A 17,503-nucleotide genomic window follows, 5' to 3' on the forward strand; every position below is an offset into this window, starting at 1 on the left:
GCCGAATTTTAAAATGATCTGTCAAAGTGTTAATTGGACTCTTTGATAACCTCCATCCCTCGGGAGAGTTAACGATTGGAGAAAATTCACGCCCTCCGTCTCAGTGAAGTGAAGAGGAAATGACTGTAACCAACAGCCAGATATTTGGTTGACATATTTAATGCTTTACTGGAAAGGCTGTTTGGTGTTTCAGAAAGTTGCAGTGGGCAAATACAAAGTGATTTTTACTGTGTTGTCTGTTCTTGAGAACTCGGCCAAGACTAACACATCTGCGGTCGGGAGCCACACAGAACAAATAATGGCACATGCTGGGGCTGGTGGCCTGCTGTGATAGTCCTGCCCCATCACAAATTGGCCTGGTGCTTTCTTGTGATGGTTAAGAGCAGGGATCCCACCAATTTAGAGGCTACTGAGACAAAAGCCACTTAAAAAAAAAAAAAAGATTGGGGCAGGACATATTAACAATAAGAAGTTATGGAAGAATAATAAAATCGATTAAGGGGATATATTAAAGAACAAGTTAAGGGACTTCCCTGGCGGTCCAGTGGTTAAGACTTCACCTTCCGATGCAGGGCATGCGGGTTTGATCCCTGGTCGGGGAGCTAAGATCCCACATGCCTTGCGGCCAGAAAACTAAAACAGAAGCAATATTGTAACAAATTCAGTAAAGACTTAAAAAAGAAAAAAAAAAGAACAAGTTAAAAGGGCTACATCTTCCCATTTTGGGCTTGGCATGTAGCAGCAGAAGGTACGACATTCTCAGGAGATGAGCCGCCAACAACAAAAAAAAAAGATGAAAATTTAGCGTGTGAGTCTGCCTAGCAAACGTTCTCTAAAAGTAAAGATGTAAATACGTATACAGAAAACCCTGGGGGAAGACATGATAGAGACTGTCTTCCAAGGGTCCCTGTGGCTGCTCTGCCCTTGAGACTCAAATCCCTGCTTGGATGAAACTCTTGAAAACATATAGAAGTAAACAAGGCTGAATGGGGGGAAACAGCTCGCAACATAACCGAGCTTTTCAGTCTCTGATTTACAAGACTGTTTTTTGGACAAGTAAAGGCCTCTTTGGTTGCAGCTGCAACTAAAGTAGGATGTGTTACCAGAAGCAGCAAATGGCGAGAAAAGAGATGACATTTCCTGTCTCTAGTTGAGCAAAGCAAGCCAGGGAGAATGTAGGACAGTTCACAGTAGAGTCCCTTTCATTTAGTGCAGCTTCCTTTCCATTTTAAATGCATAGCAATTCTGTTTGATTAAATAACATATTTTTGTTTTAGCTGTTATCCTCTGAGGGCAATTAAGTGCGTCTCAGGACCTCAGCTCTATTCGAATTCAGCACCATGCGAGAGTGAGGGATGCTACCAGCCAGAAAAGACTTCCCTCTGCTATTTCTCCATTCACTGATTAAACGGGCTTTTACTTTGATTACGTGTACTTGCCGAAGGCTGCACCACATTCCATCCCATTATGGGGGGAAGAGAGGATCCAAAAATCACTGAATGAGCTAAGAGGAGTGGAAAGGGATCTCAGGAGCCAGTGTCTGCTTTGGGCCAAGCCATGCCTCTCTTGGGTGGAGGAAGCTTAGAGGATGTGTTATTTGTTTTGTGTGGTTTCTCCTTGGTCAGGGCATCATTGTGGATCAAGCCTAGCATAGAGGATTGGGTTGCAGCCTTTTCTGAGACGCTTTCAATCGTAGTGTGTTGGAGGTTCGTTCCTTACATGCTGCTGTGATTCAGCTGGAAGCAGTTCCATAGTCCTCCCCGCTTTTCCCTCCCTCTCCCCCCAGAGGAAGAGGTACTTCCAAGGCCTTACCCTTCTTGTCTTGGTGATTATGGGAAGACACTGCCCCCAAAGAGTCTGTGCTGTCAGGTGACTCTTTCCAGTCCAGCATTCCTCCCCTAGACTCATAGCCCTCTTGAGCCGCCGAATTGGACGTGGTGGTGCTGGGCAGGAGGGAACTGGAGTGCCCTGTTTTCATCACAAATACAGTTAGGGAGAACATCACCGGAGACACCCGCTTTCCCTTTGCTCAGAGGCCAGGAGGTTGGGCACCCACGCTGGCTGTAAAAGACTCAAAGGAGATTGTCCTAGAAATAACAAGACTGGTGGGTAGGATTCAGCAGAAGACCCCTTGAACTTGTAGTTAGAGGATGAAGGGCCAGATCTTGTCTCGGCTGCTTGCTGGATGAGCCTGAGGGAATCACTTAAGCTCTCTGGGCCTCGGTTGGTTTTCCCTGTGCACGAAGTGGAGATGATGTCGTTTACCTCCCAGTGTTGGAAGGATAAAGTGACATCATGTTGAAAGTTCCTAACAGTATCTGACACATAGTAAGTGCTCAAGAAGTATCAGAGTCCTTCTTTGGTATATTCTCATAGCAGCACTAAGGTCGAATGTGTCCACTCTGGGGACAGCATTTGTGACTGATGGGGCAGGTTTATGGTAGTGGGTGAGCCTCTGCCCCGTCACAAACAACTCAGCTGCCCTGAGCCTTTCCCATGGAGGATGTGTCTAGTTTTCAGCTGCAACTCAGCCTCACAGGCATTCCTCTTTGTGGGGGAAGTGACTGCTTTCTAAAGGGATCTGCTCCCACCCCCTCCTTCCTGGAACAGAAGCCTCAAGTGCTCCATGTTGTTACGGCTGTGCCTTTTGTGTCTTATTCCAACCAAGTTAGTTTCATGGTTTCATGACTCATACTAGTGAGAGGTGGTTTTTGAGGCCACACTGACTGATACAATTCAGATTAGAAAGGGAAAGCTTTTTGAGGTCCAGAGTGGCCTACCAGAGGATAACGCCAGAGGAAGAATGGCCAGGTCGGGAGTTATGGCAGAAACTGAATGTTTCCTGTGAACACATTTCTAAGCTTTCCCTCCCATCATTGCACAAGGTTAAATGCAGATCATATCTGGTGCTTTGATCTAAGCTGTCACAATGATTTAAAGAAGCCCCACTACCTGTTCTCTCTGGTGGAAATAAAAAATAACCTCTCTGTGATTTTCAAGTAGAGTCTTTGGCTTATTAAAGCATCTTACCTATAGCAACCTCTTGAACAATTTTTAAAAAGACATCAGGGAAACTACTGTGAATGTGTAATTGGTGCCTTTGGTAGAAAGTAGGACAGATTCACAAGTGGCTCCAGCCGTGGGCTGTGATCACCGCATATGTGGTAAATATGATACTAGCCACCAGAAAGAAAGGTTATAATGAATGCACTGCATTCTTCTTTTTTACAATTATTATTGGAAGTTGGATTCCTAGGAGACTTTAATACTATAAATTACATACTATGTATACACACACACACATACACGTGTGTGTGTGTATGAATAAAGTGGGGAAAAGCAAGCAAGCCAAGTGGCTTATCTAAGCTATAGGATTTCCATGGAAGCTCCACACTTAAAGTGTTACCACAAAGCTTTGGTAACATTTAAGAGGCCCCTTTCTGTGTAGAGCTTGTTTGGCTCTTAAACAGCTTCAAACATCCGCTTTGTTGCAAATAGTCTAGTTCTTATCCAACTGCTAAAAACCTGTTCATTTAAAACTAAAGAATTCTTGCATCTAGACTTTTTGTTTTTATATTTCTGGGTTTCACATCTCATCTCCCAATACTGGTAAGAGAACAAGGGTAGGAAAATTATTAACCTGGAATTGGAAATACAGACTTTCTTTTACTTCCTTTATGCTTATATTGAGGTCTAAAATATAGCCTCTATTTTCTACTCTTGAATTCAGCAATGCTCTCATGCAATATACAGTCAACCTAAGAGACTTCAGCACCCAGCCTAAGCAAACAATTAGAAATAGCTTCAGGGAGTCAGAAAGGGGGGAAGGAAAAAAAGAAGCCTCTCCTCCAAGTAGCAAGAATTTCTTTTACCTGAGTTGATATGCATTTTGAGCACTTTCAATTTAACTGTGTTCAAGGGGCAATTTTATGGTGATGCCATAAGTATGGTTTAGGGAGAACATTTCTTAATACGGTAATCTAGGGGAAATACATGCCTAAGGGACACATTCTCTGTGGAAAGATTTCCTGGACCATATGCTACAAATATATGGAAAACTCATTGGTAATGGAAAGCTATGGCTATGAGAGGAAATTAATGTGGACCAGATGGTAGTTAGGTAGGAAAATGTTTCACGGAAATGTGAGAAATCAGCTCCTGCCTATTGCTAAAGTGTTAGTCTAATACCCACCACATCTCCATCTTCTACATGTAAATCTAGAGAAACCATGCATCTGATGTACTCAAATGGAAAAAAAATAGAACAGCATGAGGTTTGTAATCTTTTAAACTTATGCTTGAGGACAGGCACCGTGTGTCACGGGTGAAGCAAACTGTCGGAGAAAGCAATGCCTGATTCTCAAGAATTTTAGAACTACCATGTAAAAGCGCCATTAAGCAGCCATCCTCAGTTTGAAATCAAAGAGGTGTATTATTATTACCTCTCCAACTGTTAAAAGGAAATCACTTATATTCCTTCTTAGAATCTGATTCTACAGGCTATATTGTTTTTGTGCATTCCCTAAGAGACCGTAACCAAAATAATGCTACAAAAATAGGCAATCGTTTGTGGATATGGTATTACGTGTCAACAATTTGGAACCTATAATGTTGACTTGTTAATCCAGTATGAAAAGTCATATTTTAATCAATGGAGCTTATGATGTATTATTCTTATAATATACAAAGAAATAGATTTAAAAAGTTAACTTTAATATGCATCATATTGTTTCTCTATATCTACAAGTCTTTGTAATTCTAGAGGTTAGAGATCCTTCAAACTACTCTAACCTATTAACAATGATTGTACCCAATTAGACACAGGAGAGACACTAAATCAATACAAGAGAGGATGAGAGAAGGAAGATAATCAGGGTCCAATTCACTAAAAAAGGGTTCTTGTATATGTAAGTGGTGTTGCACAGAGCTTTTGCCACACAGAGAGTTTGCATGGCTTATTGAACGATCCCTTTTTCAGAGTTAGGCAGTTCTGGTTCTGCGGGTCACCCTATGAGTCTGTACTCAGCTACTGAACTTTTTATGGGAACATGCAAAGGACACAGCTAGACACAGTGGGTGGATTTTGGACTTTGGGGTTGGCTTCCTAGTCTACATCCATGCTCATAAAAACAGCAATTTGCTTTTTCCTTTGATGGTTCAAATATAGCACCTAATCCAGTGCCTGGCACATAGTAAGCACTAAACTAATGTCTGCAAATGAATGAGTTAAATCTCTTCTAGGTTTATTAGCTCCAAAATAAGCATCTCTTGCAGTAGTTTGTGAAAAGAAAGTCTCCTCTGTTTTTGCAAGTACTGTCTGGACCAGCCCTCATGTTGATGGTCAATTAATCCTCTAACCCCTTCACACCGGAGAGATTGAGCCTGAAATGGACAGGATCATTAGTTGAAAGGAAAATTCCAACTCTTCTTTAGTTTCATCACAGAAACCACTGACCGAGCGAATGGGCATTGTTCTTTAAAGTGTTAACATGGAGGAATTAATAAGTTCCTTTCCTTTTGTAAAAGCAGTAAGAGAAATCCATAAATTGAAGAGTGCTTTTTGTTCATAAAGAGCATCCCATGGTTTAATTATTCTATCTATATGAGAAATTGCCTGGGAGTTAAAATCGGCCTTAGTACTATTGATGAATGCTGGGGTTACTGGTTCAATTAGATTCCAGACCTGAATTTCTCAGTATCTGATAAAGATTATTCAATTATAGGAAATGATTGCAAAGTATGATATTGGAGAAGTGCAGATGCGAAGTGGGTTCTCTTTGTGAAGGGCAAGCTAAGCTAGATGACACTTGCCTCCTGAGAAATGTTTCTTCCAGCTGTTGGTGTTTGATATTCTGGCTTGAATCATAGATGAGAGAATGGTAAAGGTGGATGAATCCAGTGGGCTCATCTACTCCATGCTGCCTCACTTCACCACGACAGGAGAAGCCGGGCATTGTTTTCCCTATCTGCACAGCCCCAGTTTATAAGATAGTCTTTAGGACTTTCAAAGAGGCTTTTTATTTATGCTAATTAGACACAGGAGTGAGAGTTTCCACAGAGCTATTAGATGTATTTGTAGCCATCTTGAACTATTTCTTTGAATCCTGAATCCACCTTGCTTGCTTTTCTTCCCTCTTTTTTTCTTTTCTTTATTTTGTCCCCTTCCTCTATTACCTACCTCTACATTTAAAGACTGACCTAGAGCTGTTATTGTTACGTGTCTTAAACATAAAAGTTATAAATTGTGTATCAATGAAGCTTGTAGTCCCCATTATAATGCAGAAGCTTAAATTTCCCATTACATATATGTTGTTCATTATCTTTAAAAAACGCATGAATAGTTTACCTTAATAAACATTTGGGGAGGCTTTGAGAAATGGAACTGGAACATTTCAACTACAGTTTAACTTTTCTTATAAAGAGCTCAGAATACTCTGTTTATGGACTTAATGGCTTTGTTTAGTATAGTGTCTGTATATTTCAGAGCAGGAACAATGGGGTAAATCCTGTTTGCACATCATTTCCACTGCGTCACTCTTCCTTGTATACATTTAAAGATGTTTCACTGAAGATAGGTCTAAATATTCATACTCTTCGTGTGATTAAATTTCGATGGCTGTATTGGAAAGTTTTGCCTAATAAGAACTTAGTATCTGCACTCTGTATAGATTTCCCTGCAGAGGGTATTGTTATGAAAGTCAGCATTTTGGGGAATGATACTATCTATCAGTTAAGGAGCTATGGCCTATGAGTTATAAGCACTGTTCTTTTATCTTGGGTGTACTTATGTCCAAAAGCAATTTCTTCTCCCTCAAGAACTCATTAAATGCATTCACCAAATTCCCTAAGGTTGGCATATTTCATGTTCTGTGGATTAAAAATGTAGGACTCATTCTCACATGTCAGTTGTCTCAGATATGTAGAGTAATTTTTGAAGCATCATGAAATCTATGAATAATTTTAGTGAATTGGGGCCCTGAAGTAGCAAAGAATCTGGTCCATGATGTTTAGGAATGAAGATTATAAACTACCACAGGATGAATGGCTCGAAGAATAAAAAAAAAAATAACCCATAAACTGACCATATACTGTGTTGTAAGACATTTCATGATCTGGTAGAGGAGTTGAAATGTCTATAAAAAATAATGAGAATTTAAAAATTAATTTAAAAAGAAACGTAAAATTCGAAAATACTCAAGAGGTTTAGTGAAACAGGATTTCTCAAATATATTTCCATTGCTGTTAAATTATGAGTAATATCTTCCTTACCATTCAGTGCCACGAAGGAATCTGAAAGACAGAAGGGGGGAGTAAGTTACTTAGCATTTAGCACTCTGGTCAGTGTGACTTCCGTAGTAAGTGGGAGTGAGCTGGTACAGAGCTGTGCTAACATACGATCCCCAATACTAAGTAAGTGCTTTTTACTTTCTGCTTGTAATAGAAGATGCTTCATATTTGGTCCGATTTCATATCCTTATACTATCTCTTTCCCAAGTGAGCTTCCTCAAAGTCATGCCTTTGCTGCCAAGAGGCAGAGAAAAAGCAAGTTAGTGGAAGGAATGGTAACTGCGATTATACGCAAGCCCTACTCCATACAGAGGGATGTGTATGTGAATAAAGTGAGTGACATCTGGACCACACTTACAAAGCACTTTTTCTTTACATTCTCTCTCATTTCATCCTCCCAACCATGCTGTGAGGAACTGTCCAGTATCACAATGTTCTGAACTCAGCAGGGGGTCTTAGGAAATTAACAAAAATAAAAATCACACACATAGGCAACATACGTGTGTGTGTGTGTGTGTGTGTGCGCACGCGCGTGCCCCCGCTGTGTGTCACGTCACTTGTTCACTCAGCCTGCTACTCAGCCTCTGACACTGGCTCTTTATGGTTTCCTCATTTCCCCTAAAACTCCTGTTAAAGAGTCATTGTGCACCAAATATCTAAATCCTTTGAATGCCTGTGTGTGACTAGATATGTCTAACAGAAGTAGGTCATGCTCCAGTGGGCGCCCAGGAGCAGAGAAGCCACTAGGAAAGGCATTACCTCCTGCCTGGAGCAGGCACCCTACGTGCCTCAGCAGGAGTGGGGGTCGAGTTACGGAGCACACGAAAACACAGAGGCTTGACCACTGAGACCGAAGAGTAAATCACTGGCCTGGGGCCTGAGGGTCTGCCCCGCGCTCAGCCTGAGGACCCAGGCGTGGTGTGAGCCTGCTGGGGTAGTGGATGCTCTAGAGAGCCGGTAGCACTTTCACCTTTTTCATATATTTACCTATTCAATCCAAATTGACACCCCTATTTTTCTAGATGCCTATCATCGAATCATAAAAATATGGAGAAAATTATTCACTAAAATCAGCTAATTAAGTTCACTCAGACCTACATACCAACCGAAACCCGTTTCCCTAAAAATGGGGCCATAAGGCACCAACATGATCAAGAGCCACCAAATCAAACATCAAATTGTTTCATTGCACACACATAGCAGATCTTTTGGTGATGACACTGTCTCCTATGCTGATTTCTTAATTCAGATTTTGTGTGTGAAGACATAAGAAGAAGCTTTTTCCGGTATATATTTGCAAACCAAAAAAAAATATGGCCAAGAATTTGGAGATGAGGCTGTCTGTGGCCCTATTTATTTGATTATGTCTGTTTTCTAGAAAAGATAAGGTATTAAATGGCACCTTAGAATCTGTAATTTCAGGACTCATGGCTCAAAGATTTAGAGCTATATCCATGATTTTCATTATCAAATCACATATCAGAAGTAATATAGTTTCATTCCCTTCGGAGCTATTTTTGGTGCCATTCTGAATGCAGGCTTCTTGAAATTTATCACATACAACATATAAAAATGGCAAACTAAATGTTTTCCAAGAGTATGGCATTATTCTCTAAATTAGCATTAATAAAGCATTTTCAGGAGAATGTTGATATTAATCAGATCACTGGACAACTGGGCAGACCTTTGACCAGGATCCTTTATAAAAAGTCCTAACTAAAATGTTAGCATGTAATAACTTTTGAAATGAACTCTGAGATTAGTATAGTAGGTCAGTTCTTATAAAAAGGTTATTTTGAGTCACCTTGTACGTAGTGGGTTCTTTCTGAAATTTTTTTCTACTGCAAATTGTAATAAACATAAATCTAATTCAAAAAATAATTAATTTTGTTAATTGATATGTTCAGGAGAAATAAAATAGTCCCATTCAATTAAAAAGCTAGAGTACAATGATCAGTCTTTTTATTATTTGGCTGAAAATTATGGCAATAACATATCTTTAAAAACAGCAAAACTGGTTTTAAATGGAAATGCTGATGTAACTTACTGCTCTGCTGTAGCAGACATCCTCTAGAGTGAATTTGTTCCACAGCATTATGATAATGAAATAGGTGCCAGCATTTATGGCAACAGCATTGGCAACAAAGGCTTCAAAACACACTGTTTTCTTTGATATTTAGAAGGTGATTTCTGTTATTTATGCATGTTTTAGAGGCAGCTGTACTCAGTGTCACATGTGGGGTCATGTTTCTAGCCCAGTCTATAAAAGCATCTTTTTTATAGAATAAATATCCAAATGGATAAAAAGCTCTACTTACTGTGACAGTCTCCCAGGCCATCTGTATTGCCACGCTCTATGTCCTGTTCAAAAGTCAGTCTTCAAAAAAAAGGAGGGAAGAGAAGAAAGATAGACACAAATTCAATGATATGAGTCTATTGCAGGATGCATCTTAAGTTTCACTAAAGCAACTAACACAGTTTGATAAATTGAGTGACAGGTGCAAAAAAAGTAGGTAACAGCTAGAAAGTTTATCTCCAAAGCTTACAGAAATGAGTCCTTCGTGAATCTCCCACGAGAAGCCATGTTTTAGACAGTTAATTCAGGTGTTATGCAGGGAGTTAATTAGTTTGTGGATTACCTATATCACTCTTTGCCTCTGACGCCCTGAGCATTTCTTAAATATCTGAGAAGTTTACATGTTAACACACACTCCTTACATAAGTGATACAGAAGTCTCTAAATTAAAAAAAAAGTATTTTCCTCTCTTTTGCCCCAACTCTTGCCTTCCTAGACCTTTATCCGTTTCTTTGCTTAGAAGTAGCTTTGTATAACAAAGTGTTCAAATGGTCAGTGGATATATGGGCCCCTGAGAGGACGGACATGGCGGGCGGTGCATCTTGCTGAGACCACTCAGGTGTTGCGTTCACTCCTGCCCCAGGCCCAGTCCTCAGGAGTATTGCCCTCATGCTCCTCTACAAGCTCACTCTTCTTTTAAGGTCACCTTTGGGCTGTATAAACTATTACACCATGAATAAGATCAATCCTAATAATATCTATTTTGATTTTTAAATAAGCGCACTGGAATACTCCAAAAGAGTCTTGTCCTTTTTGGGGGGAACTTTGCGCTTCTTTCTACACCATAACTGAAACTCCTGTTTTGTAACTGCCTTCAGAGTTTACTTATGAGCCATATAGGAAAACTTTTTGGAAAGTCAAACCTTGACCTAATAATGCACCATGTTTGTTTTCCAGTGTTTTTATGTTGTATTAAAAATCAAATTCATCCTCAAAGGATAAAGATTTCTAGTGGTAATGAAAGCCAATATGCACCAGGCCCTGAAGGCCACTTTCCAAAGAGAGTTCCACATGTTTTGAACAATGAAATGTTCTCATGTTGACTTTAAAATGATTCTTAAAAACCAGTCTTACTACTTTTGGTCACACCTTGACTAAAAAAAGGAGATAGGTCATTTCTCAGCTTCCCTCACTGTGCATTGTGATCCTTTCTCCTTCACTTCAAGGTTCCCGTGAAAAGATACAAAGCTTTAACACTGTGGTAGGTCAATATTGCTACTCACAAAGCTGATCTAATAATAAATGGTGAGTCAACCCTTTGCATTAGTCAAATTTCCAGGTCAGACTTGATAGTTACCATTAGCTCTGTATATGGAAATACTTTCCCTCAAATTATGCAGGCGGTGGTCATCAGATATGGCCTCCTGTCTGTTTGACTAGCTATTCTCAAATGGGAGAGGGGGCTCAGAGTGATGTGAGGACGATTCTTTTCGCCCTTTAGATCAGAGGAAGTTGAAGAAATGGCTAAGAAAGAACTGTGCTGCCATCTGGCACCTTCCTTGAATTGCCATAACCTGTCAAGGACATGCGTCGAATATTTTTCCAAATGTTCTTTTGGATTTCACATCCGCTGAAGTAAAAGCATAAAACCTTTGAGCTAATACCATCGAGGCATTTAAAGTCAGGGTAACGATTCTAAGCATCAAAATCACGTGCATGGTAGACTAGCTTGATCTAGCTGATCTGCTGGAGAAATGCCAAGAATTGATTTACTCCCTAACAAGTAATAGGGTCAACTGTTCTTCAGTGCAGGGGAGAGGTTTATTGCATGTATACACTATGCTTGCAGTACAAATGCATTGCTTAACAAATGCTCCGCAGTTTCTTCTCAGCCCTGGGTGGTCAATTAGAAGAGCCAGTTTTGCTATGGCTGGACAAACCACATCACTAATCTAATTGGTACCCTCTTGCTCCCTTTCTCTGCTGTCCTCGCACTGTGACGATCAAGGCATGTACCGTCTTGTCCCTCTCTTCAGGGAATACTTAGAAGTCCACTGTGTTGTTTTTCTCTGTTTTTAATTAGTGTGAGGATGGATGATTAATCAATTGGAAATCTGCCACGTGATGTTGGGTTGTTCTACGAAATGGGCAAAGGAGGGAGAACGGCCGGCAGTCGTATTGATGAGGCTTGTGCCCGGAAGGCTGAGTGGCGGTGGTGTGTGTGAGCGCAATTAATTGTACGTCTAGGCCACTTTATACTCTCCCACACCTCGGGCTCCTTACCTACTGCCAGGTGACAGATGGGCACAGGCACCTCCTTCCTTTACCCACCCACAGTAGGGGTCTCTGGAAGCGATACAGGTTCTGCAGGAAGAGGATGACTGTGAGCTACCTAGGACTCTTTTCTAAGCACTGTGGACTTTCTATTGATCAGTGAGGCAAATACATACTTTTTGCACTTCCCGTGTCGTTCACACCGGCCAAGGGGAACCTTTATCACACAAGTGGAAAATGCAACATACAGAGAGCTGCTTGCTTTGTCCAATTGCATGCCCATAATCCTCTTGTCTTCTACTCCATCATAGCTGCACCTAATTTTATAAGGCAGGATAATATCATTCAGAGTCTCTCTTGGGTCAGTTCTCTTTTTCCTGCCACCACCCCTAACACCCCACCTCCCAGCGCACAAGGTTAGATCTCTTAATCTGATCCAACTGAACGGGAAACAGAATCTTATGTGTGCACCCACACACATACACATAAACACACAATGTATGTGTTTATATAAACACACACATTATTAGCAAGGAGAAAATAATGCTTTTAATGTATGAAAAGATTTTTACAAATAATACTAAAAGTCACCTAAGTGCATAAAATCTAAGTCTGCCATGATTTCTCTGAATGGAAAAGATAATAAAGTAACAAATAATTACTAGGAAAGAACCAAACATTCTACGCACTTTTCAGGGTTGTAGACGCTCATCTCCTCCAGGAAAAGGCTGTCATTTAGGAAACCACTGTTTCCTATCCTGGCCAAGAACTTCAAGATGATTCCTTTCTCTGATCCCAGGAAAACCACAGTGTGATTCTGATATGGCCCAGCAGCGGTGTCCACCGCAATTTTGGTCAAGCGGTATCTAAAATGACAGGATCACATTTTTTATCTCTTTGTTGGTCTTTCATTAAAGTGTCCCCTTTTCCACTTCAAACAATTGGGATAGAGCTTTCTAGTAATAACCTCAAGAAAAATATATGCATATGAATAATGCTCTCAAGCTGTTCTGCTCCTTTATTTCCATATGTAGAGCATTAGTATGGCTCCAAGGGGAGGAAAGAGGTATGTATGTGTGGAGGCCAAGTTACATAATAAATACATAGCCATCACCATCTGAAACCACTCAGCAATTATCCCTTTCATGAACAACAAGGAAAGACTGATGTCTGCTGTGAAAAGGGGAAGAAATAATAAGTGAATTCATTTAATATTTAGCAATGCAAAGTACTAGCCACTATCCCATCACAGCTAACATTTCATTGAACACTGAAAAGAAAAGCAGCGGCTACCATTTTTCCATACTCTTTCTCTGAAGTGCCAAGACTTGTCAACAAAATGTCAGACTGGAAAGCTTTCTGATTGTGTACAGAGGGGTAGAGAGTTCTGAAGGATGGGGAGGTAGAGTGCTAATGGCAATATTAATAAATAAATGGATATACAAGCCAAACAAGATCCATCTAAAGCCAAAGGTGAAGGGCATTAGTCTTGTTGCCTGCCTAGATAAGTCCTATTGGGCATCTTCCTTCTCTGAAATCCCATAGCCGTTCAACACTCCATGGATACCCTTTTCTCCTTAAGCATCATGGCAGGAACCGGAAAACATGGACCCTTCTGCAAGTTACATACCATGGTTTCCATCTTACGGGCAAGAGCCATTATAGTATTGGGTTGGCCAAAAACTGCCTTCGGTTTTTAAGTAAAAATAAAAGACACATTTTTCATTTTCACCAAGAACTTTACTGAACAACACATTCACCCTTTTGTTCCACTACCTTCTGCCATTTTTCAGGCAACTTCATAATTCCATCTTTCCAAAACTTTTAATCTTTTTGAGCATGTCACTGTTCCAGGTGCCTTTTACAGTCTTCCAGGGAATTGAAATTTTTCCATTAAGGTAATTTTGTAAAGACCTAAATAAATGGAAATCCAAAGGTGCAATGTCTGGTCAATACGGCAGATGAATCAGAACCCCGGCCAAACCGTAACAGTTTTTGCCTGGTCATTGAAGAAACATGCGGTCTTGCATTATCTAATGCATCATATAATTCTGGACGCTTTTCATCAGGTGCTGCGTTCGGTTGGTCTAATTGGGAGCAGTACTTGTTGAAACTGTTTGGTTTTCCAGAAGGAGCTCATAATAGAGGACTCCCTTCCAATCCCACCATATACGCAACATCACCTTCTTTGGATGAAGACCGGCCTTTGGTGTGGTTGGTGGTGGTTCATTTCGCTTGCCCCACGATCTCTTCTGTTCCATATTATTGTACAGTATCCACTCTTCATCACCCGTCACAATTTGTTTCAAAAATGGAGCGTTTTCATTACATTTAAGTGGAGAATCACATGCAGAAATATGGTCAAGGTTTTTTTTGCTTAATTTATGTGGAACCCAAACATCAAAGCGATTAACATAACCAAGCTGGTGGAAATGATTTTCAACGCTTGATTTGGATATTTTGAGTATGTTGGTTATCTCCTGCGTGGTATAATGTTGACTGTTCTCAATTAATGTCTCGATCTGATAGCTATCAACGTCAACTGGTCTACCTGACCATGGAGCATCGTCCAGTGAGAAATCTCCAGCACGAAACTTCGCAAACCACTTTTGACACGTTCGATCAGTCACAGCACCTTCTCTATACACTGCACAAATCTTTTCTGGCATTTCGGTTGCGTTTTTACCTTTCTTGAAATAATAAAGTATAATATGCTGAAAATGTTGCTTTTTTTCTTCCATCTTCAGTATTAAAATGGCTACACAAAAATTTACCAATTTTGATAAGTCTTTTTTTAAATGCACACTGATATGACAGCTGTCACATACAGTCTAACAAAATTGCTTTGAATGAAATTAAAGACAACTAAGTTCTACTAGAGCCATCTTATGGAAAAAACCGAATGAACCTTTTGGCCAACCCAATACTTTAATATCTTTCAATAAAGTCGCTGTTTAAGAAATGGTGGTAAAGTTAATTAACATTTTGTTTGATGACTGCCAAAACTGGATGGTACTTGGGAAAGCCTGTTGAACTGTTTGGCAATAAGCCCTAAATAAATATGAGAAGGAGGAGTATTTAATGCTATCACAGATTTCTAATCAGCTATCCCTTCTCCGTTGGCCACCACTCCAGACAACAAATGCTGAAGTATGAACCCTTCATGCTGGATACTTGTGCAAATGCTCCGTTAGTCCATGCTCCGTATGACAGCTAACAATCTAGGGACAGTGCTCGGATGACATCTGCAGCATGTTTTGCAACCATGTCCAACCAAATAGGTATTTACATCCATTGACTAATTCTCTTCACTGCTCCTCTGCTCTTACACACATGGGATTAACAGGCTAACGCAGAAGGAGATATTTTTGTTTCCTCTAATTGCTGGCGTGTGTCCAATTAGCCTGAAACTATCTGAACTGTGTTCACTGGGAATGTGGTCATGGGGTTTGGTGGCATCCACCCATGTGCCCGGGACTTCAGAGCTGAATCAATGCCCAGGATAACAGAAGATGTTTGTGGCATTTCAAATTGTGATCCACTGATGATAGGTTCCGTAAGCATGGGAAGGAACGGGGGAATCCAGTGAGGACATGGTTTGCTTGACACCCACCTGACCATCGTCCTCAGGAACCATGGCTTGTTGATGATGGAGGGCACGGCCTCGTCCATGAGTGGGTGCGTTTTGATGAAATTCAGGGTATCGTCAGGAAATTCATTGGAGGTTGCATATTTTTCTAAGGAGGATGAGCCAGCACAGCAACCTGGCCTAAAAAGGAACAAAGGGAGGGGGCTTATATCATGCTTTATGGCAAACTCTTTGAATGAACTGCTTCTCTGTGCATATTGCATGAGGGAGAACATACCGTAGGCTGAGCAGAGGAAGCTGAACAATGCATAATGCCACCAAAAAATATGCTTAGATTTCCTCAGGGCCACCTCCTCACTCCATAGAGAAGCCTGAGCCAGGACAGTTCAGCCTTGGCTGGGAGCAGCTTGGCTTCCCCGCCAGAAGCACAAACCCACCCCACAAACAGTGAGGGAGCTTGAAACAAGTGACGGTTTGGTTTGCACGTCTCCGGGACTGCTCTGTCTGTCTTAAAACACTGCTAGAACTTCTGGAGGCATTTGCTCCACCAAAAGAGACAATTGGGCTGACTTTTTCACAAATGTAGAAAACAAAGGCGTTCAAAAAGCTGCCAGCCTTACGTACCTGCTAGACTCAGTATAACCATCTCTCATTACTAGGGGGTCAGAGAACATTTGGGTTTTGTTTTTTATTGTTTTTGTTTGATTTGGGTAGGTATGAAAAGCCATTTACACTGAAATTCTTGCCTGAAAAGGCATTTTTAAAATTTCTGAACAATGACACTGAAAATTCATTTCTAAAAGAAATTATATGGTTTTAGGAGTCAAGGGACATCTCAGCAAAGTCAGATCAGGGAAACACCGGCGCCAGTCTTGTCCAGACACCTGCTTTGCCCATTGGTGCAGGAGAGAAAAGTGGACCCTGTCAACACTGGCAGGGTCTAGCCCCAGGCACACACTTTCATGGCACTAACCCAGCCAGCCAGTGAAAGCGTCCAGATATCTGTAAGAGAGACAGGCCAGCACGTGGAAGGATGAAAGCAAACATGCTGCCACCAGTAGAAAGTCACTTGAAGTATGTGTCCTGGTGACGGCTGAGTGACACCATCTTTCGATACCCAGGGAAGCATATTACATAAGTACTCCCTGAAACCTGACCCCTCAAGCTTAACTCCCCTTCCTGCTTACCTGGAAGGTAGCTAAGAATCCCAGGCAATGACTTAGAGAATCTATCTGAGGTTGCCAGAGTATGCTTTTTACACCTAGTCTCCTCTCCATAAATAACAGAGAATGCACATGCCATTTAATTCAGGGGATGAAAATGGATGAACTGTAGGGGTTTCTCCCGTGGGTACAGTGTTTCATATTATCTAAGTTAGTTCAATTAAGTGAATTGGGCCGGGTGTTTTGTGTGGGGGATTGGATGTCGGAGGAGAGAGTTGGAAACTAAAAAAGTTTAGAAGACACTGGGTTTCCTTCCACAAATTAAGTGGAGGAAGCCGAACACACAGGGATGTTTCTATATAACCTAGATTTCGAATGCTGTGATGGGAGGTACGCAGTGTGTGCCCCATAAAGAGGGCAGGCACAGGGTTGGGAGAGAGTTTCATCCTGTCCCAGTTAGGAGGAATGAGTTAACTGGTTTAGTGTGAGGATTTGATAGATATTCCACAGGACCAAAAGGTCTCTGTATTGTCTCTCAACAATAGGTTCCTCATGAAAGCACTTCTGGGGCACATTTTGGGGAGGGGGAGAATCAACAGTGCATCTGGGCCCCAAACAGACCAGAACCTGGCAGACCAGAGACATTCTAATAATGGCCCATTGTACCTGCTGCCCTTGGCCCAGAGTCCGGGATCAGTTCTGATCCAGTCTAGTCACAAAATCCAGGGAACACCATTTATATTTTACATTTTTTTAAGGCTGAGAGACATGGGTCTCTGTAAAACTGAAGAGAAGCAGGGAGGGGCGATGGAAATCATCTCCCCAGCGATGTGAACTTGAGCAACTCACTTTATACCTCTCTCGGCCTCAATTTCGTCAACTATAGACCATTGG

General features: G+C 41.1%; 1 protein-coding gene across 6 annotated transcripts in view; it reads right to left on the bottom strand.

Moving 5' to 3' along the window:
* Positions 1–17,503, bottom strand: part of SEMA6A (semaphorin 6A) — a 127,657-nt gene that overhangs the window by 20,578 nt on the left and 89,576 nt on the right. For 2 of the 6 annotated variants that reach the window (XM_059916922.1, XM_059916925.1), the window contains exons 12-17: positions 15,471–15,626; positions 12,547–12,723; positions 12,034–12,174; positions 11,867–11,947; positions 9,606–9,664; positions 7,270–7,290 (exon numbers count right to left, since the gene is read on the bottom strand). In XM_059916922.1, coding sequence (XP_059772905.1) covers positions 7,270–7,290; positions 9,606–9,664; positions 11,867–11,947; positions 12,034–12,174; positions 12,547–12,723; positions 15,471–15,626 — 635 coding nt within the window. The other 4 variants (XM_059916919.1, XM_059916920.1, XM_059916923.1 and 1 more) reach the window with 4 other exon arrangements.

Source organism: Balaenoptera ricei, chromosome 3, assembly GCF_028023285.1.
Source record: "Balaenoptera ricei isolate mBalRic1 chromosome 3, mBalRic1.hap2, whole genome shotgun sequence".
Taxonomy (NCBI): domain Eukaryota; kingdom Metazoa; phylum Chordata; class Mammalia; order Artiodactyla; family Balaenopteridae; genus Balaenoptera; species Balaenoptera ricei.